Genomic DNA, 23,283 nt, shown 5'->3' on the forward strand with positions numbered 1-23,283 from the left:
GCTGCCTCCCGAATAAAGGCGGAGTCTGTGTGTAACCTCAACCCAGGGACCGTCTGCTGCTGGGACGGGTCCAGGATTGAGGACACCCCAAGGCCTGATGGGTAAGATTAAGGTTCCCACCGGGGGCTGTTTCTGTGACAGACGGCTGAACACACACCACATGGACACACGTTAAAAAAAAAAAATACAACAAAAATATATACAACATCCATTAAAATGTACAAACAGAACCTCCTGAATAAATAAATATATTAGACTGAACCTATTTAGATCCACACCAAGACTGATCAAAATCTGATTTGTGGAGTTATCAGATTATTATTGATCATGTAAACCTACTGTATAAACATAATTTTAGCAACACAATATTTTTGTACACTTATTTGTGTATTTCTTCTAATTATATTGAAAATATATAGTACAATAAATACATTGTATAAATTGCTGTTCTAATTGTGTTCAATAGTGTTTTAATATGTAAGGCTTATATATACACACAGTCGCTGAAAAATTCTTAGACCATCCAAAGTCCTCCAAAACAATGGTTCTGTAATCCAGTCCTAACTCCTGTGTGTGTCATGTGACTAAAACAGACAGAACAGAAAACATGGAATGAATAAAAGCACTGTTTTTGTCAGTACAATGACATAGATACTGATGGAAGAACTGAAGTGATTTTGTTTTTTTTTAATCAAGAAAACATGTTAAATGGATAGAAATCAGCTCTGAAATTAAACTACTATAAGATATTTTTGTTGGTATCATTATATTTGTCCAAACAAATGGACCTTTAGGTGGACCAGGCATTAAAATGAACAAGAAACTAAAGAAAACAAGGGGTGGGTGAAGAATTTTTTCCGTGACTGCACATACACAATATGGACAAAAGTATGTGGACAGGTTGAATTCAGGTGTTTCTTTTCTACCAAAACAATAATGAATAATGTCAGAATATAGTTTTATAGTATGGGATAAATATCATTGCATTGGTTAGTTTGGGTTAAATTGTTATCTTTGTTTCCAAAATGACTCAGAGATGGTTTGGACTTAATTTCTTTCAACACTGATCTTTTTTTTTTTTTTTTTTTTTTATCCATAACTATGATTTTAAATGTTCTTCTTCCAAATTTCTAAAATATTTTTCCTTCTCTGACTGTGAATAATAATTTTCTAATCCATCTAACCATCTACTTTCATCACATCTCACTGAGGAAGAAAAATCGACCATTAAACTTTAAGGAAGTATTGTTGTTTTTATCTTAAATCCTCATGAACAGGAGGACATTTTACAGCTGTAGACATGATGTGTCCACATATTTATGTCCACATAGTTTAGAAACAGCAATATCTCTGAATGTCACTTTTCAGATGCCATTTGAATTTTGTCAATAGTGAGGTCGATTGGGGAGTTACCGAAAATTCAATTATGTTTAATGCTGTATCTTCTTAAATGGTTCATAGCAGATTCAGTTGTATTCACTGGGAACTGAGTGAGTTTTTACAATAATTCATTTAAAGTGGGAGTTCTTCTCAGTCTTTCAGGTTCTGTTCAGATGCAGGTAAATGTGGCCCAGACCTGATTTTTGTGACCATATGTCACCTGTATCTGATCTGTTACAGACAGTTTGAACAGCACTAATCTGACCCAGACCACTTTCATATGTGGTCCTAAATCTGACCCATACCACTGTCATGTGTGGTCCTAAATCTGACCCAGACCACTTTCATATGTGGTCCGAAATCTGACCCAGACCACTTTCATATGTGGTCCTAAATCTGACCCAGACCACTTTCATATGTGGTCCTAAATCTGACCCATACCACTGTCATGTGTGGTCCTAAATCTGACCCAGACCACTTTCATATGTGGTCCGAAATCTGACCCAGACCACTTTCATATGTGGTCCTACATCTGACCCAGACCACTTTCATATGTGGTCCTAAATCTGACCCAGACCACTTTTATATGCAGAGGTTTTTCTTAACCGGGGAACAGGGGCGCTGCACCTTCATACTTTCGGCTAGCGCCCTCTTACCAAAATTCCAATTTTTTTTCTTTTTACCCCAAAGCTCACAGTTACGCCGTACACTTATAGTTACATGCAACACTCAGGGGTTTCAATAACAGCCCCTGCCAGCAATTTTCACCGGCTATTTTAATGTGTTGCCGGCTACTTTCTGCTCCGGAGCCCAGGTCAGGTCTTTTCTGCTGCCCAGCACAAGATTAGAAACTAGAGCCTGATAGTTAATCACCGATTAATCAACATTGGTCAATATGTAGCCGATACATCAATTTAAGTTTTTTGCTGCGCAGAGATCGTGTGTCTGTGCTGCACACTGCCCCAGTACCTGGCCCCTCCCCCTCACACACAGACCAGTGAAGTACACCAACACCTCTCACACTCACTGGGCTGCAGCAGAGAAGAAGAGAGAAAACAGAGAAAGAAACTGCATTTATTTTACTCCATGGTAAGCTGTGACTTTGTAAAACAATATAACACTACACTTTAGTGCCCCATGAGAAAAACGTCCTTGTGGAAACACATGGTCAGGGTACGTGCCAAGGAGAACATTCTAGTTTTTGTTCACGCAAGTTTTAGAGAGTGTATGACAGCGTTTTAACGTCGTGTAAGTTGCATCTCTGTGAAATAAACAAAGACATATACAACTGTTAATCAACATGTCCACTATTATCTAATATCAGACTATTATACAGTGTTTTAAAGTTATGCAAGTTGCATCTTTCTGAAATACAGATCTATTCACCTGTGAACTCCCATGTTCATCATTAATATCAGGCTACTATACAGGGTGTATCAAAAAAAAGTAGACTGTCCAAAAAGTGCCCACCAAATTTACAAGTGAATGTTTACATGAAAGGTCTTTGTTTGCCTATGTTGATATGGACGTCCTGCATCTGTCCATACCAAAATTTATTACATAACTGCATGCATGACTTCACACGGGCCCTTTTTAAGAGGGGGTAAAACATTTTTTTCCTCCAAAAAATGAAAGGGTTAAAATTGGTTGAAAAGCCTTAAACTGTGGTGCAATGCATGATTCTTTGGTTTTCTCTGCTGCGGTACCCGGATTAACCCTTTGTTTCTTGTCAGGTAAACTTGAGCAATGGGTATGAATTGGAATGTGTTTGAAAGTAACACCATGGTTAGCAAGTAATGACTACCCCACTGCATCCCAAAGAAGGTTAATTAGGTGCACACTACGAGGAGTAAGTCACTCACTTACTCTGTTTTTGTCCACTTAGTCCTCGACATGACCTCCATCTCTTTGGATGCACACTTGTGCTCTCCTTATGTCCTGCACTGCTCGCCTGATCATTCCTCTGTCTCGCCGCAGGATGTCCACACGTTGTTCGTTCTCTCCGTGCAATGCCACGTTTTCATCTTCAGCACAATGGTCAACTGGCACGTGCTTGGTGGGCACAAGATGGTGCTCCCCCACACCGGAGAAGAACGGTAACGGATCGGCTTACAGAGCTTTTTGGTAACCGTGTCATTGCCTTGAACCGCCCAGTGGAATGGCCCCCCAGGTCTCCTGACCTGACGCCCCTTGACTTTTTCCTCTGGGGACATTTGAAATCCAAAGTGTATGAGACACCACCACGTGACCTTGATGACATTGAACAGCGCATCAGAGCTGAAGTGGACATCCTGCGGCGAGACAGAGGAATGATCAGGCGAGCAGTGCAGGACATGATAAGGAGAGCGCAAGTGTACATCCAAAGAGATGGAGGTCATGTCGAGGACTAAGTGGACAAAAACAGGGTGAGTGACTTACTCCTCGTAATGTGCACCTAATTAACCTTCTTTGGGATGCAGTGGGGTAGTCATTACTTGCTAACCATGGTGTTACTTTCAAACACATTCCAATTCATACCCATTGCTCAAGTTTACCTGACAAGAAACAAAGGGTTAATCCGGGTACCGCAGCAGAGAAAACCAAAGAATCATGCATTGCACCACAGTTTAAGGCTTTTCAACCAATTTTAACCCTTTCATTTTTTGGAGGAAAACATTTTTGTACCCCCTCTTTAAAAGGGCCCGTGTGAAGTCATGCATGCAGTTATGTAATAAATTTTGGTATGGACAGATGCAGGACGTCCATATCAACATAGGCAAACAAAGACCTTTCATGAAAACATTCACTTGTAAATTTGGTGGGCACTTTTTGGACAGTCTACTTTTTTTTGATACACCCTGTACAGCGTCCCACTTCACTTCATACTGTCACGCAGGATTTACCGGGGCTCATAAATTCACAAGTTAATGTCTTCACTAAAATAATTTTGAAAAGGTTCCAAGTAATGTATTTAGTTGTAATTTTATGTATTGCATGTTTTGAGAGCAGCTACATTGTTACATAAAATGTAGTTTAGTCCCTTGTACTAAGTCTAATAACGTGATGCATGTTTTGATTATTTCTTATTTTGTTTATAGACAACTTTTTTTCACTTTTTAATGTTTGCTTCACCACAGAGGTTGCATTAACCGAAAATATTCCGTCATTGACGGATTTTTTTTTTTTAAATGACGGAAAATTCGGAAGGCCGTCCATCATTTTGACAGATTAAAATACTGACGGTAATCTACCAAAGAAAGTTTTAACACAACACTGTGAACAGAACCTGGTTGCAGGATCGCTGGTCTGTCTGTCTCTGAACAAGTCATCAAACAGTCCATAACAGCATCCTACCTGTATAGAACCATAAAGCACCTGTATAGAACCCAGCTGTTCACAACTACACTGAATACAACAGCAGTACTTCAGTCAAATGACTCACCGTTAGTTCACCTGTAGTCGACTCCCTGTCCAGTTGATGACGAGTGTGAATATCAATCAGTGTCAAATCATGTCTCATTTAGCTGACTTTAGCCAAAATTAGATGCTACTTTGCTAGCGCACAATGTTAAGACAGCTGAGTCTCCTTAGTTATTTTAGAAAGCCCAGTAAATGTGATGGCATTGATAAACGCGGTGAAAAAAGAGGGGCTGATGCGGTGAAGGATGACGGACAAGCAAGGAATACACCAGTTCTGATGGCATTTGGTGTGCTATATGTACGCATTTTCTACCTTTCATGTGTTATTTGATGGTATGTCAATTTGTTCCCAGATCTCTGGTTCACATAACCCGAACCCTAACCCTCAGTGCATGGTATTTGACACTGCGTGAACATACACAAGGAATGCTTAGAATGTCTACAGATAACACACCAATTAAAAGTGGCGTATATAATTATGCGAGTTGTCATATCATGTTGGTTTATCAGCCAGCAGCAACTGCAGTTGCTGCATCATTTAGAGGTTTTTGAACATTAAATCCTACTAAATATATCTCATTATCATTAAAAAATAAAAATTTGAAATGACGGATAAAAATATGTTATGACAGAATTTTTATGACCCTGTCGGTCAAAATGACGGACAATAAAAATGTCTAGTGCAACCTCTGCTTTAGCATTTATTTTTGAGCGGTTTGCAAATACCCAGTGGCTGCAGATGGAACTTTTCATTAGCTAGTAAATATGATTAATTAATATTGGTAAGATGTTTTTGTGAATAAACCTTTCAAAAACACATCATGTATTAGTTTAAAAACACCTCATATTGGCCTATGTATGATCACTTTCAGCTAAATGCAGCCACTTGTTTTTTTTTTTTTAAAAAGGCCAACTACAGAATCAAATTCTATGCTACTAACCAAAATGCATTAAATGTATATATTTTCATTTCACAGGCAGAGGGGAAGAGGAAGGTGTGGAACCACTTCACAAAAGACTCCACAGGAGCTAGATGAACATCTGCAGTGAAAGAGTTAGCCAGGGCTCCAGCACCAGCAAAGCAAAGAACACTACACACTTACTGATTTAGCACTGGGTTTTACAGTTTGCTTTCCTTATATCATTGTGTTTACAGTTTGCTTTCCTTATATCATTGTGTTTACAGTTTGCCTTTTCTTATATCATTGTGTTTACAGTTTGCCTTTTCTTATATCATTGTGTTTACAGTTTGCCTTTTCTTATTTATCAGTAGGTTTATAGTCCTTATGTTGACAGTGTTACTAATTAAAGTTCCTTATTTTAATTTAGTAGTCTTCTGCTTCTTTGTGTTGAATCATATTTTGGGTATTATAAGAATTTATGTTCATGTACAGTATATTTCCTGTGTATCTCAATGCTCTTATTTCATATATTGGCTAATATATCGGTTATCGGACGATATATTGGATATCGGCTTCGCCCCACGTATACCCCCCACCAGGGCTTTGCCCCTGGACCCCACCCTTCCATCTGGGAAGAGCCACCTACTTTTAACAAATAACTGTCTACTCTGAAAATTATTGAAACCCCTGCAACACAGTACTTACACAACATGCAATCTTTCCAAAAACGATATTTTCCTGGCGAAACTACCACAGCAACAACACATGACAATGTGCCTGGTCATCAAAAACGATATAATTATTCCAAAACTATCGTAAACATAGTAGATAGACCGTCTGACAGTTCAAAACAACACGAATTGGTGTCTTTTCAGACCGCGCACAATCCCCCCTGCTTGGCCGCTTCGCTCCCTCGCCTACCTGTGCTCCCTCTAACTAATTTTTTCTAGAAAACCCCCTGATATGTGGTCCTAAATCTGACCCAGACCACTTTCATATGTGGTCCGAAATCTGATCCGGATCTGATATTTTCCAGTGTGACTTCAGTCTGAACATCCAGGTCACATTTATCCAACCTTTACATCATTGAAATGCGACAAACGTCACAGTTCTGCGTTCCAGGAGGAGGAGCGGAGGAAAACCATATTTCCTTCTGTGAACACTGTGTATGTCTGCATGGTCTTGTATTCCGTCAGGACCTCTTTAGTCCATGTGGGTCACTTCAGGACCTCTTTAGTCCATGTGGGTCACTTTAGGACCTCTTTAGTGCATGTGGGTCACTTCAGGACCTCTTTAGTGCATGTGGGTCACTTCAGGACCTCTTTAGTGCATGTGGGTCACTTCAGGGTCACATTCACTTCAGACTCAAAACTGAGAAGTCGCATTTAATGTGAAATATGAACAAACAGAAAAAAAAAAAAAAAAAAAAAAAAAAAAAAATCGGATTTCACCAAAAAAATCTGAATTGTGCATTCAGACGTGCTGTGAACGGAGCCTCAGTCTCACCCGGTCAGATGTTTGTGCTGTGTCGTGGATGGGAAAAGCTCCCCTGGCCTCCAGCTTTCGGTTCACCTCCTCCAACATGGACTTCACTTTCAGGACGTCCTCCTCCTCCTTCCTCAGCTTTTCCTCTGCTATCAGTGAAACCACACAAACACGTTGACGGTCAAACCCCCTGAATAAAAGTGCGTCGTTCAGACTGTGGCGTCTGTAAAACCCTGGTCTTACTCTTCCTCCTGCGCTCCTCCTCCTGTTTCTCCTGCAGTTTGTGGAAGTATCTCTGAGCCCGAACCTCCTCGAAGCACAGCTCGGAGCCTTCGCACTCCAGCTCATCTTTGTTGTAGGCCGCCACGGTGGGAACACCGAAGCTGGAGGGAATGGTCCCTGATGTCTCCGACCGGGAAACTCTGAAGGAAACGCAAAATACAACAGGTTCCTGATTCAGTGACTCAGATACATGGGCCTTCATACGTGTCTATTCGGGATGCAAATTATCAATTAATCCATTAATTGATTAATTAACGATTAATTGATAAGCGGCGATTTTCCTGAGAACCTGAATTTGTCTTTTGATAGGGTCTATAAGAATAAAAGCTAAATAATGTTTGTACATTTCATGAAAAAAGCATGTCATATTCCGTAATGGTTGATTTATTGAACCACTGGATATAGAACAGACAATGACATTTATGGAGTAGAACTAAAGACATTCAACAGAGAAATTAATTAAAATAAGTGGATTTGAAGAGGGGCAGTTTAGAAGAAATGGGTGTTTATGATGTTGCATCACTACCTGACACGATGGAGCCAGATTTCAGCGAAGATGCCCCCCCTCCCCAACTTCAGCAATGAAGCATAGTTTGGCCTGTGGCTCCCCCTACTGTCGACACCATAAATCCCGCCGTGGAAAAGGGCAATTAACTGACAGTTAATAATTTAATGGAGCAAATTCTTAGACAATTAATTGAAAGTCGATTAATAGTTTACATCCCTCGTTTCTATATGTTTTTAGTGACGGTGAGGTCGGATCAGAACCAGAGGTTGCAAATCCATGTGTCTTTTGTTCTTTTCATATTCAATTGAGAATCCGCAATCGGAAAATGAAAAAATGACTCATTATGTAATTATTCATGTACAAATCAAAAAACAAAGTTGTTTTTCATTCTTTCCATTGTACGCACTAATTAGAAATTGGAAATAATCAAATGGACCAAATGTCGGTTTCATGTTGACATTTTTGATAACTGATTTTTAGTTCCTGGCTTGTTGTGTTAGTTTTAGTGTCTTCTCCTTTGATTGTCTCCCATGGACCCACTGAATAGGACAGAACAACAATACCCGGACGATCCGGACCTTTTTTCCAGTTGTCATGTTGTCCTCCTTCACAGTAACACGTTTGTTTCCTCTGAATAACACCAAATTCTCTGTTATCGCAGAATGCATTAGACAGAATACTAACAAACCCACGACTGTCCAGAACAACACACCAACAAGTCAGGAACTACCAGGTCAGACCAAATCAGATATAAAAAATGTCAACATGAAACCACACATTTGGTCCATTTGATTATTTACAATTTTTAGTTTGTGCGTACAATCAAAAGAATGAAAAACAATTTGTTTTTTGATTTTGCACGAGAATAATGAAATAAGTAATTTTTTCATTTTCTGATTGTGGATTCTCAGTTGAATATGAAAAGAACGAACGATACATGGATTACTGTGCTAAACACTTATATTGTCCATTAAAATGACAGACGGGGTGGTGAAAATTTCGTCATAACAAATAATTATTCATCATTTCAATTATATGAAAGAAAAAAAACATTGACATTACTACAGTACTGTGCATATTACTTTTTTTGGTGATTAAAAGGACCTTTGTGGGCAGGACAACAGAGGGTTAAAGATCCACTGGACCTAATTCTCAACGTGTTCAACCAGGTAAAAGTGTAGGTTTTATGTATCGAACGCCTTCACAGTCAACAAAACCAGACACGAGCAACAAAGTAAACAGATACAAGAGGAGGGTTAAGGCAGAAGTCCACAACAAGAAGTGACTTACGTGATGGTGGTTTTATAGGCGGCTGGTTTGGGTGGACAGTCTATCGAAGTCTGGAACAAAAGCACAAACACATCTGTTTATAATAATAGAAAAACTCACTGTGATCAGTTTAGAATAACTGGGGCTAAAACAGACCCATATGTTGGTCTGAGGGGCTGGCTCTGTCTGCGCTGTCATCTGATTGGTTAAATGGGAGTTCTGTAAAGGAGTCCGTCCACCTGATTTATCAAAAAAATAAATAAATAAAAAACAAACATTAGACTTGAAAATACTGTCAGCTCTACTGTAGTTGTGATTCTCTCTGCCCAGCGTCACTACAAATACAGTTCCTGCTGTTAGATCCTCCTAAATATTTACACTTCTGTGACTGTTCTTTCTCAGGCTGACGCCATCAGTTCTAAATATGTAAATTTATATAGTCCAGAAAATTTTATTACCTACTGCTATTATTATTATTGTACATTGTTTTTATATATATATATATATATATATATATATATATATATATATACACACACACATATATACACACACACATATATATATATATATATATATATAGATACACACACACACACACATATATATATATATATATATATACACACACATATATATATATATATATATACATATATATACATATATATATATATATATATATATATATATATATATATATATATATATATATATACATACATATATATACACATATATATATACACATATATACACACATATATATACACATATATACACACATATATATACACATATATATACACATATATATATATATATATATATATATATATTTTTTTTTTTTTTTTTTTTTTTTTTTACATTGTTTGTCTTTTGCATTATCTTTACGCATGAACATGTTTTTTTCTTTCTCGCACTTTAGTCTGTTGCTGCCTTGACCAGTGAATTTCCCTGTTATGGGATCAATGAAGTCTAATCTAATCCAGTCCAATCCAGTCTAGTCTTGTCTAATCCAATCCAATCCAATCCAATCTAATCTAATCCAATCCAGTCTAGTCTAATCCAATCCAGTCTAGTCTAATCTAATCCAATCCAGTCTAGTCTAATCTAATCCAATCTAGTCTAATCCAATCCAGTCTAGTCTAATCTAATCCAATCCAGTCTAGTCTAATCTAATCTAATCTAATCCAATCCAATCCAGTCTAATCTAATCCAATCCAATCCAGTCTAGTCTAGTCTAATCTAATCTAATCCAGTCTAGTCTAATCTAATCCAATCCAATCCAGTCTAATCTAATCCAATCCAGTCTAATCTAATCCAATCCAGTCTAGTCTAATCCAATCCAGTCTAGTCTAATCTAATCCAATCTAGTCTAATTTAATCCAATCCAGTGTAGTCTAATCTAATCCAATCCAGTCTAATCTAATCCAATCCACTCGAATCTAATCCAGTCCAGTCCAATCTAATCCAGTCTAGTCTAATATAATCCAGTCTAGTCTAATCTAATCCAGTCTAGTCTAGTCTAATCCAATCCAGTCTAGTCTAGTCTAATCTAATCCAGTCTAATCTAATCCAGTCTAGTCTAACCAAGACAAATCTAGTCTAATATAATCAAATCTAATCAACTCTAGTCTAACCCAATCTAGTCAAATCTAATCAAACCTACGTTGATGAATCCAATCCAAACTCAGAGACATCAACTGTGTTAAAATAAAAGAACTAAAAGTAAAAATACCAACCTGATGCTGTTTGGTTCTGGATTCGGGTTCGGGCTTGAAACTGCCTGTGGATCACATGCGTTTCATCATTCAATGCATTAATGCACATATTTAAGATAGAATTTGTTGAGTAGGTTTTCATCATACATATCAAGACTAGAAATGACTAAAATTTAATTCTATTGTTGTCAAGAATCCTACAGTAATAACCAGTAATGTAATAACCTATAAGTAACATGTATCATATAATAATACAGTATAATATATTAGCAGTCCCTTAAGTCTGTACACATGGGCAAAAGTGCATATTATTAAAAAAATATAATGGTCAAAAACATTTTATTCAAATCGAATTTTACCAAATGACATGTCTGGTGTGATTTCCATCACTTGTGGCCACACACACACACACACACACACACACACACACACACACACACACACACACACACACACACACACACTAGTTCTGTGTATCGACAAGAATCTGGCGATACAATACAAATCACAATACTAGGATCACGATACAACATATTGCAATATATCACGATACTGTTAAAAAAGGCAATTTTTACCTCCGCCAAGGAGGTTATGTTTTTGCCAGGGTTTGTTTGTTTGTTTGTTTGTTTGTCTGTCTGTTAGTGTGCAACATAACTCAAAAAGTTATGGACAGATTTTGATGAAATTTTCAGGGTTTGTTGGAAATGGGATAAGGAAGAAATGATTAACTTTTGGGGGTGATCTGGGAGAAATCCTGGATTCTGGATCACTTTGAAATTTTCGTTAACATTGTGGTAAATGGGGCCAAAATTTTCGTTTCCCTATATCTCGCTTAATTATTGACCAAAACTCATGAAATTTAACTCAGGAATTGACAATGGGGTCCTCTATCACATTTCAAAGGCTGATCCGGATCTGATCCAGAAGGCGGATTTTATCTCAATTTATATAAAAAATGGGGGTGCCCTTACTTTTTGGCCTACTGTGCCTTTAATATTAAAGGTAGAAATTTCTGACAAGCGCCATCGTGTAGCTCAGTCAGTTCCGCATTGGGAGTATGCCACCGGATTTCATGTAGCTTTAATACTTAAGGAGCTAGATCCAGAAGAAAACCGCCATTACGAGAAATGTGATTTTCGTGAATAACTACTGAACTAATAAGGATATAATTATGAATCCAGTTGCTAATGGTATGTTTTCATGGTCAAGGAATCTTAAAATATAGGTCAAATAAATATGGGACTAATATTTATGGTGGAAATCACAATATGGGGGAATTGTGCAAATCTCATGCAATCTGACTCAGGGATTTACAATGGGGTGTTCTATCAAATGGCAAAGACTGATCCGGATCTTTCAAAAAGTTAAGGACAGATTTGGATGAAAATTTCAGGAAATATTGATACTGGCACAAGGAACAAATGATTAAATTTTGGTGGTGATCGGGGGGGAGGGGGCGCACTGATCTGCCTTGGCGGAGGTCTGCGCTCTCACAGTGCTTTTCTAGTTTGTTTCTTTTTTTAAATGATTATTTCTATGAAGAATTGAATGACACCAGAAATCTGCACAAATACTGAACACATTTTTATTTGATCTCAACAGGATCTAATGTTCTATCACCAAATGTTCAAAATGTGTTCAAACTGAAATTCTGTTTTACAGACATTCCAGTTTCAGATCCTGTTCAAATGTTCAGATTCTATTAGTTCACAACTAACATCAGAACAGGATTTGAGTTCAATCCAAACAAAAGAATGAATATTATTTAATAAAAGAGTGTTAAAGAATAATTAATAAAATATAAACAAAAAACTTAAATGAACCTCCACAGTATCTGCATTTCAATAAATACCTAAAAATATCAATACAGTACTTTTTAATATCAATAGAGTATTGTGAACTGAAATATTGCGATATATTGCAGAACCCATATTTTCTTACAGCCCTAACACACACACACACCTCCTCTAACCTGTAGTGGTGGAGCACAGCGTCGGTCGGCTGGGCTTGGTTCTCCAGTGCTTTCTGGTAAACCACGTCAGCCTGTTCGTTCATGCTCTTCTGCTCAAACTGCTGAGCCCAGGCCATGTAGAACGCTGCCGTCCGAGTGCCCACCCCTTTACTGAAGACGTGACTGAACAGCGCGATGGGATCCTGGTAAGAACTGGCCTAGAACGCAGGGTCAGAGGTTAGAACAGGGATGTCAGACTCCTGTTAGTTCAGGTTCCACATCCTCCCAGTGTCATGTAAAGCGGATCAGAACCAGTAAAATAATAACAGAATAATATACAGGGTGTCCCATAAGTCGCCATACACAGGAGACATAATACATTCCATACATATATGGTTCTAACATGTATTTCTTTATATTTCTTCTTTATAGTTCTTCAGCAGTGGAGGACACGCATTGAAATGTGTTCCCGACAAAATGGCAGTCATATAGAGCATATTATATAAATAAAAATGGTTTATGTCAAGAAACGTTTATTTTTCCTATGTATGGAGACTTATGGGACACCCTGTAGAAATAATGACAAATACAGACTTTTATCTATGTTTTACAGTGAAAAAGTAAAATGACATGATGAAAACATTTACATCTACAAACTATCCTTTAAAAGAATGTGAATAACATGAACCATGAAGAAAGTGACATTTATTAAGAAAAAAAAGTGCAATTTTTATCAATACTCTGCCTCAGGTTATCATTTCCACGTGTTCATTATAACGTACAGATCACAGTGGATCTACAAATACACAAAACATTTGATGACAGGCAAAATATTGGTTCACTTACACATTTGATGCAGTAGTTGACGTATCTGACGTCGTTGGCGTAGCGCTCCATGTCCAGAAACTTCTCAACTATTCTGTTAAACACCAGCAACATCCCTTTGGCTCCATCTGCAGGTAATCTCTGCTCCATGTACTCCGCAAACCTAAAGAGGACACAGTAGACAAGGCATTCAGGGACCACGTTTGAAGTACAGTAACACTGGTCTGCCATTACAGACTAAATATCTGCACAGAAGATAAAATGTGTTAAAGCAGTGGTTCTGAGCTGGACCAGCTTCAGGACCCTTTGTCACCACTCAATGACAAAACAAGACCCAAAGTGATCCAAGTTAAACTTCTCAAATGTATTTAATATAAAGATGGTGTGTTTTGAACCTGAGAAAATCCAGAATATGACAGTATAAAAACACAGAAGACAAGTTTAATGATAAACCAAACTAACCAGCAGGTGGCGACGATAAATATGGAAATATTCCCTTAGACACTAAATTAGGTCCATTTGAACCAAAACTAAAATATTAAGAGTACATTCAATCACATATTCAACCATTAAACACACTGAGGGTTTTTTTTACCTCAACCAGGGTGTTTTGCTCTTTATCCAAATGAAAATTCCAGACTTTTTCAAAACTGCCATTTGTTCCCCAGACCTTGACTTTATGTACTTTTATACTTATGTTCCTGCTTTTTTTGGTTGAGATTGTACCTGTTGTGTGTAGTAGATAAGTTCATTTTCATAAATGTCTGAATGAGTGAATGAATAATTCACAGTAAATTATGTTTTACTGACAAACATTTTCAAAACCTATGAAAACCACACAAAAGTGCATGAATATCACACAAACAAGTTTCACTAGAATCATTCCAGTACCGACCAGTTCTTTGTTTTCCTCATGAATTTCTTATCTTACCAGATTATGTGCCAGTGTTCATACTCTAAAATGTGACAATGAGAGAAACTTTCTTCCATACGTTATTAAGACTTTCCCACAAAATTGCAGTGCATCAAAATTCCACACTTTTTAAAACTTTCAAGGCCTGCACAAGCGCCCTGTCAATGTAGGTAAAACCATATATGATGTATAAATCTTCCAGTATGAATAACCTGTAAAGTGAATGTATCATCATGTACAGACAGCATTTTGCTCCGACGCAAAAACTCCTTTGGATTAAAACCCATTTTATCATTAATTCACACTACTTCACATTTTGACCCATGACTGTATCTTGGAAATGACAGAAAACCAGTATTTGGACTGAATTTATATTTATATTAGTGACTCAAACTTTTAGATGTTTCACTAGTAACTAGAAAATTAAATATGTGTAGATTGTCAATGACCCAAATGATTTTTATCGTGAGCAGAAAGAAACTGGACCTCTTGTTTGATGATGTTCTGTCTGAGTTTTCTAAGTAAAGCATCATTTTAAACATGCATTAAAGTGAAGCAGAACAGAACAGTTTGCTTTCCAACTTTTCATAACAGAATACAACGAATAAGAACAGAAACTTAATGAATGAATGAATGAAGCAATGACTAACCACACAACAGAAACTTTGTAAAAACTGTACAACAGTGTGAAATACTTCAGAAGAACAGACGGTTCACTGTTAAGTTAGAGGAGATTTATTTTTCATAAGAAGTCACTTAAGTAACTTAATCAGTCACATATTTTAATTACTGTCATTAACAGATTTTATAAGATGAGATGTGATTGTTTAGTGTTTATTTAGACTGACACAGGGACATGGAACATGCATACAGTATTTTGCAGAACTGAATTAAATACGACTATTTCATCAACAGATAATGTGATGAAAGACTTTAAAATAAGAACTATTCTTGTATTTATACTGAAGACTTATTTCTTTACCTGAATAAGAAATGCCAACGTAAAGACACAATGTAAAACTGTAAAACTATCAGTCATCGTTGATCTCCAACTACATAAAAGTTTAAGAAAAGAACACAGTTTAAGTTTGTCTTTGACGTAACATTTTTACAAATAAAAGGATATTTGGGCATTTCCCTTGAATAAAGCAGGTCGACTTAATTGTAAATCATAATAAAATAAATAAATAAAGAATAGAGAAATTACATTTGCTTTTACCTTAAGTTCTGGTTCTCTTTATTATTATGTGTTTTCATTGTAAAGCTCTTCGCAACTTTAACACTTCTAAAATTAATGAAATTATTCATTGACAAAACTAAGGAAGTCTCATGGAAAAGAGGTGAAACATTTAAAAGAACCAAAGGAGGAACAGTTGCCTTTTAATAAAGAAGGTACTGAGATTGACAGTATTTTTAAGAGCAGTGTGAAGATGCATTAGCACTCATTAAAACAGCGTCATGAAAAAATAATAAAAGACATGTAATCTGCCACTGTTTTAAAGCTCACAGAGTGTCACATCAGGATATACAGTTGGATACAGCTGGACAATGACCAACCTGATTTGTTGAAATATGGAAACAAATACAAGGACATTAACGTTAGCATTAACATTAACTAGTACTATACTGATGTGAAGAGTTACTCACTTGTCCCACTGATCCAGGGGGTCATCTCCGGTGTATGAGCTGATGCTGCTCTCAAAACATCTGAAAGGTCAATGAGTGCACAACAGTTTCCAAATAATATCAAATGTCAGTATTAAACATTAGCTAAGAAGCATGTTTGTATTTGCAGTACTACGGATGCTAACCGCCAACACTACAGCTACAGTGACTTACTGTAAATACGTCGCGATATCCATGTCTCTTTTGGCTAAGATCCTCAAAAATCGTAAGAATTATTCAAATCCAGTGTTTAACTAACGATATAATTGAGTACTTCAGTTTAAAATCCAACTTTTCTCCATGACGTTCACTGTAACACTAACGTTAACTTTCTGAGCGTCTGCAGCTGCGTTTGAAATTTCGCGCTGAGCCAATAGCAATGAGAGTAATAAGAAGCACCGCCCAAATATGACGACATTTCCGGTATTCCGTAGTTTTATCAGGACGGTTCTTTGTAAACGTTGATTTCGAGTCCATTATAAAAAAAGATAAAACTGATAACAACAACAACAACAACAATAATAATAATAATAATAATAATAATAATAATAATAATAATAATAATAATAATAATAATAATAATAATAATGTAACTAAACACAGTGGGTATCTGACACCATGGTAATGAGATATGACTAAATCAATAACTAAATAGGTAAATAAATACCTTATTGTGTCCAAAGAAAATCTTGCTTAGGTGTCTACTTGGTAAATACAAATAATAAATAATTACTGGTACAAATATTAAACATAATAATGACTCTTAATGGAAAAACTGGGTGATATTACTGCACCCACATAACAGTGAAATAGCCTAAAAATGGTTAAGAAAAGATTTCTGGACTGGATTAACAATTACTCTGTTCATACAGATTTCATTTGTAGGTGGTGGAAGAAACATTTTCTCTCTAACGCTGAAATTCTGATTTTCTATTCTAATACATTAAATCATAGAGAATTCGTGAAAGCCTATTATGTTCTCTTCACGTTATGAACTGATACCTATTTGACTCCAAATGTACTGTATGAGGAATATGGACGTTCTAACAGTGTCCTGTCTTAATATTTTCCTTCAGTGTACAAACGAAACGTACACCCACTGTATAAACAGAACAAATAAATTTAATAGATAAATGCTTGAGGAGCCGACATCTACTAGCTGTTGCGATAGCATCCTGAATATTTAATTTCCTACTGTATATGAAAACTGAGCAGCCCGTGCGCAGCCACCTGAGAAACCCCGTATGTACAGGCTACAAGCAGAGCTCGCGACGTTACGTAGCCGCCATTTTGTTTCACCGGGAGTAAAGAAATTAATCAGGAAAGCACCGGGGTGAATATTTTCCTTTATTTGAAGCACCTTCATCACGACAAAACAGCATCGTGCACTCAAGTTTAAATTCGCATGGTAGGTACACTCAGATTTTGCGGTCTTAACGTGTGAAAACATTGCGTTTGCTGCACAGCGAGCCTTCGATGCAGACCAGTGTTGGATGCGTTGCACGGCCGGTCTATGTTAGCATGCTAGCAGCTCATTTACACGGCTAGCCGGCATTTTGGAAAACGGTCTGCTTTGATTCACGGTTTGTAATACAGACTTGGTACCTGTTGCTGCTCCATGCTAGATTTAGAGAAACACCCGCTGCTGAGCCTAATTTAATTTAAAGTCAGGTTTTAACCAGCGATCATATCATTCATTTTGGGGTCCACGCGCGCGGCAGAGGCTGAGGCCTGTGATCTACACGAGCTAGCTAACACTAGCAGTAGAGGCGTGGTGGAGAGAGAACCTGTAAACCAGCAAGGTCGGCTTTTAAACCGACTATATGTTAGTGTACCTCAGTGGAAAAATGTAACATTGATTGCTATTATACTTCTTAAAGGTCAACAAGGCAGAGCAGTCGAAAGCAACTGCCTTGTTGATTTTCACGTTGACTGTAGCCGCTCAGATGAGTAAACGGCGTCCAGGCTTGAACGATGGCGCCAAACCGACCGGACACTTATTTCCACCCCATTTGTGTCTTGATGTAACCAAGCTGCTGTTTTTGATCACATTCTCTTGTTTTGCACAGATGTCTGAAGATATGGCCACAGATCACGTTAACGGGAACGGTACAGAGGAGCCCATGGACACTACAGCGGAGGTTACCCACTCAGAACATTTCCAGGCTCTACTGGAGGCTGGTTTACCTCAAAAAGTTGCTGAAAAGCTAGATGAACTTTACGTAGCAGGTGAGTTTGTTCCATAGTTGTCTTGTTTACTTGGGTTTCAGTTTTGTCCAGTCATTTAAAGGTGTGTAATAAAGCACAACACAGAAGTTCAGTCTGATTTTTGTGCAAAGATATACCTCAATAGCGGCATATAACTGGATTAGAAAAGGTGTTGTCTTTGTTATGCTCATTTTTTTTGTTATTGATGGAAGAAGCTTAATTTCCTGCACAGCAAAGTGTCTAAGTGGTCCACCTGTTCTTCTAGATCTTGATTTAAGGCATGTTATACTGTAAAATCATTAGTATTTCACTTTATTATACCTTTAATCTAATGCAGTTTGTGTTACTATTTCCAGAGACTTCCATCTTTGCATCTGTGTTGTCTCACATTTCTACTAGCTCTACCCTGACTGACCCTGCATTCAGATCCGTTTCCATGATAAGATCAATAAAATGCTCCGCACAGTTACCTTTGTCTCCTCTCACTCAGAGCTACTTTCTCGTGTTTTTACCAATCAATAGTATTAGATATTAGAGTAGACATTGTCACATGGCTGAGTACAGTCACTGTGTTTGATGGGGGTCTTAAGAAAGGTAGGTTGAAGCCAGCTGGTTCAGTAGCACACAAAGAAACAATGGAGCAGCTGTGAGGCTACTGTGGGTGAATTTTTACATTTTGAGCAGAAGTAAAAGGATCCAGGAAGATGTTATTTAATTGTGAGTAATGCTATATAAGTTTCGTTTTGACACATGATCTGTTGTGTTTCATAACATTGTACAACATTCTAACATGTTTTGTATTTGAGCAGCGTTTTGTTCTACTTTCACTCTATTGCTTGTGTAAACGGAGATTTAATGTCTTAAAATTTGACACTACAAACTGTGCCACCGGTGATTAACATAATGTGATAATGAAACTCAGACACATGCATTTCTGGCATAACTCGTCACTTTCTTAGCTCCTTCCGGTATAAATTGGTTCTAACTAGGTGTGTGTTATGCAACAACTCTGAGAATTACCTAGTGCTTTTCATGCAATATAAACAGGTCTCTCTACTTGTGTTTTAACTTGTACTTAACATATTTTCTCTGTATTTTTCAGGCCTGGTAGCACATAGCGATCTAGATGAACGGGCCATCGAAGCTTTGAAAGAATTTAATGAAGAGGGGGCCCTGCAAGTGCTGGTCCAGTTTAAAGAGAGTGATTTATCACATGTGCAAGTACGTCCTCACCATACTACCTATTAAGATATAGATTACAGTAAGCCTTTTGTAAATTTTAATTGTAAATTCTGACTTAAACAATTCCTCTCTTTCAGAACAAAAGTGCCTTTCTCTGTGGGGTAATGAAGACTTACAGGCAGAGGGAGAAACAAGGGACTAAAGTTTCAGATTCCACTAAAGGACCAGACGAGGCTAAAATCAAAGAACTCCTGGACAGAACCGACTATACCCTCGATGTAACAACAGGCCAGCGAAAGTATGGTGGCCCCCCACCCGAGTCTGTGTACTCCGGTGCCCAACCCACGGTTGGAACAGAGGTACGCTTTGTCATGTTGTGTTAAGAGTAAATAAACTGTCATGCAGGAAGGGCGTGTACCTGGAAAATTCTTTCATTTTGACAGTCAAATTAAGAAACACAGAGCCTGTTTACATGATCATAAGTCAGATAATTGGGAGCAATCAGATCATTGTAGTAATAAGATCTAATGCATTTATATGCACTTAAGAAATGCGATAATTGTAAACCCTGGTGTAGACACTCCAGTTCATTATCGGATTTCTTTCGGAGTTTGTACATGCATAGTGATGGCAGACTTAAACTTTCTGTTATTGTCTTCCGCTCACGTTTGACTACGTAACTTCCGATCTTTGCGATTTTAATTGTTTACACATGCATAGACATAAAAGAACTAAATAAATCAGATTAAGCTGTATACATGCAGGAAGACATTGGAGTATTGGGGAGAAATCCAGGAGTGTTAATCTGAGTTCTCATAAACGGATTACTGCTGTTATCTGTTAAAGCATACCAAATTATACTGTTGACATGATCACTGGCATAATCTGACAACTCCAGAAATCAGGTATTGATCAGAGTATTGGTGTGATTGTAAATGGGTTCATTGTTTTACATGTCAAGTTATCTGATTTGTTAAAAGAGACACCTTGAATTTCTCAATCCAATAAGTCTAAGATTTTAAATAATGCTTTATTCAAGTACGTCTCACCATGGCTATTATTTTCGATTGTTATGTGTGTATTTTTTGTTGGTGTGTGTTGGTGGTTCAATCTAAATTCGGTCAAGTGTGTAAATGATGTCGTTTTTTTCCTCATAGATCTTTGTCGGGAAGATTCCTCGTGACTTGTTTGAAGATGAGCTGGTTCCTCTTTTTGAGAAGGCTGGACCTATCTGGGACCTCAGGCTGATGATGGACCCTCTGAGTGGCCTGAACAGGGGCTACGCCTTTGTTACATTCTGCACTAAAGAAGCAGCCCAGGAGGCAGTGAAGTTGGTGAGTTAGTCAGGATTAAATGTAACATACACAGCAAATATCAAAGTAAAAAAAAAAAAAACACAAACTTTGTCCTAATGTTAAGCATCTAGAACAGTGGTTCTTAACCTGGGTTCGATTGAACCCTAGGGGTTCGGTGAGTCAGTCTCAGGAGTTCAGCGGAGGTCAAGACACACACTCGACAACAGCAGAAGTCACACTGATTTGCAGTAAATATTCATTATTATTGTAGCCTGATGGAAATTAGGTGATGGGTGTGTGTTAAAATGTGTGAATGCGCATATGAAACTGGTGGGTTTCAGTACCTCCAACAAGGTTAAGAACCACTGATCTAGAAGAAGTGACTGGCAGCCATAGCATCAGAGAGAATTTGAACAAAAATCATATCAAAACGTTCAGATATTGAGGTTCTGGAAGCAGGAGACCGTGAACATAAGTTCAAAGTCAAAATAAGAAACAATGAATGAATAAATTCAAATGAAAAGTTGATCAGGCTGAACAGTGATGATCAGGCTGAACAGTGATGTACAGGAACTGGGAAAATGGCGTGTGTGGTCTTTTGACTCTTTACTTCCGTGATGAGCAGAGTGTACTTATGGGAGGTCAGAATGAATAAACAAGTACTATAGTTACAAACACTTATCCTTTTCTTCATCATAAGCACTAATTTTGTCGTGAAACCTTTGTTTGAGTTGTGTTTCTGTATTTGACGTGTATCGTTTTTGTCAAAACATTAAATATATTTTTTCTTTTTTTCTTTAAGTGTAATAATCATGAGATTCGCCCTGGCAAGCACATTGGAGTGTGTATATCAGTCGCCAACAACAGGCTATTTGTTGGCTCCATTCCCAAGAGTAAAACAAAGGAGCAGATTGTTGAAGAGTTCGCTAAAGTCACAGGTAAATGAGTGGATCAGATGCAAGAATAATACTCTTAATTACAAATAAATAGTATTCCATTTTTGTAGTAGTGTTTCCTAATGTTGGCTCTCTGTAGTTTCCATATTAACCTCTTATTCTGCTTTCCTTGAGTGCATTAGTTGACAGCTGTTCTGTCTCTACAGAGGGTCTCAGTGACGTCATACTCTACCATCAACCAGATGACAAAAAGAAGAACAGAGGCTTCTGCTTCCTGGAGTATGAAGACCACAAAACGGCAGCTCAGGCCCGACGCCGGTTAATGAGTGGCAAAGTGAAAGTTTGGAGCAATGTGACGGTGACAGTGGAGTGGGCAGATCCCATCGAAGACCCCGATCCGGAGGTCATGGCCAAGGTAAACATGACCCCTTAAAGGTGCTTCAGGCATAGAAATGTCATCTGAGTAGGAAGTGAAATGCATATATTTGGATGAATCATCTCAGCAACGTGAGAGGGCAAACTGTTAATATTTTGTTTTTATAGAAGTAACAGCTGCATAGTATGTGAAAGTCACCCTGATAACATTCAGTGGATAGATGGAGATAAATAGGAAGAAAATAGGAAGAAATGTCAGATGGAGTCAAAAACCTTAACAAAATAAGGAAACATTGACAAATATAAGCATCAATATGACAAAATATGAAAAAATAAGCAGAAAACTAGTGAAACGTGAACAAAATTAATATAATAGGCCGGAAATTGGGCAAAAATAAACATAAATAATTAGCACAGTGAACAAGATAGATAGATAGATAGATAGATAGATAGATACAAAGAAAATGTCAGATTAAAAAGTGAACAAAATAAGGAAACTGACAAACTTAACCATCAACATGAGTAAAGACAAAAATAAGCGGCAAAACTAGTGAAAACTGAACAAAATAAGCAAGAAAATGGACAAAATAAACACAAATAAGTAGCACAATAAACTAAAAGATAGAGGGAAAGACAACTTTGAAACTGTAGAGAAGCAGCAGCAAGACAAACAGGAAAAATAGAACATGAGAGAAACACACTATACATAATAAATTATAAGTTTAAAAACAACTGGTAAAAAAAAAAAAAATCTGGACAATCAAACTGTAAAAGGTGCAACAATAAACTGTGAAGTGTAATTTTCCAGTGGGAACGTGCATAAATACCATTACAGTGCATAGTGGAAGGAGTTGATGGTAGTAAACATGACTTTGTGTGTCTGTGTTGCAGGTCAAGGTTTTATTTGTGCGAAATCTTGCTAATGGCGTCACAGAGGAAATCCTGGAGAAGGCGTTCAGTGAGTTCGGGAAACTGGAACGAGTGAAAAAGTTGAAAGACTACGCTTTCATTCACTTTGAAGAGA

The 23,283-nt window shown here is 37.4% G+C and overlaps 2 protein-coding genes across 6 annotated transcripts in view; one reads left to right on the forward strand and one right to left on the reverse strand.

Annotated features, from left to right (window-relative positions):
- Window positions 1–3: 3 nt before the first annotated feature.
- LOC115416411 (mitotic checkpoint serine/threonine-protein kinase BUB1-like) lies at window positions 4–16,752 on the reverse strand. Its single transcript, XM_030130177.1, has 10 exons — window positions 16,478–16,752; window positions 16,286–16,345; window positions 13,747–13,888; window positions 12,922–13,118; window positions 10,971–11,014; window positions 9,382–9,464; window positions 9,247–9,296; window positions 7,410–7,588; window positions 7,188–7,315; window positions 4–145 (listed from the first exon to the last, which is right to left on the reverse strand). Exons 1-10 carry the CDS (start codon window positions 16,498–16,500, stop codon window positions 38–40), a joined length of 1,014 nt encoding a protein of 337 aa, XP_029986037.1. The 5' UTR covers window positions 16,501–16,752; the 3' UTR covers window positions 4–37.
- Window positions 16,753–17,565: 813 nt separating this feature from the next.
- syncrip (synaptotagmin binding, cytoplasmic RNA interacting protein) overlaps window positions 17,566–23,283 on the forward strand; it is a 13,050-nt gene continuing 7,332 nt past the window's right edge. For all 5 annotated transcript variants that reach the window (XM_030130173.1, XM_030130174.1, XM_030130175.1 and 2 more), the window contains exons 1-8: window positions 17,566–17,711; window positions 18,373–18,532; window positions 19,614–19,732; window positions 19,831–20,052; window positions 20,851–21,027; window positions 21,791–21,926; window positions 22,091–22,299; window positions 23,151–23,283. The exon at window positions 23,151–23,283 is cut by the window's right edge and continues 17 nt beyond it. In XM_030130173.1, the coding sequence (XP_029986033.1) occupies window positions 17,709–17,711; window positions 18,373–18,532; window positions 19,614–19,732; window positions 19,831–20,052; window positions 20,851–21,027; window positions 21,791–21,926; window positions 22,091–22,299; window positions 23,151–23,283 (1,159 nt within the window). In that variant the 5' untranslated portion in view covers window positions 17,566–17,708. The remainder of the gene's footprint in view (window positions 17,712–18,372; window positions 18,533–19,613; window positions 19,733–19,830; window positions 20,053–20,850; window positions 21,028–21,790; window positions 21,927–22,090; window positions 22,300–23,150) is intronic.

The sequence above is a fragment of the Sphaeramia orbicularis genome, unplaced genomic scaffold, assembly GCF_902148855.1.
Source record: "Sphaeramia orbicularis unplaced genomic scaffold, fSphaOr1.1, whole genome shotgun sequence".
NCBI classification, from domain to species: Eukaryota; Metazoa; Chordata; class Actinopteri; order Kurtiformes; family Apogonidae; genus Sphaeramia; species Sphaeramia orbicularis.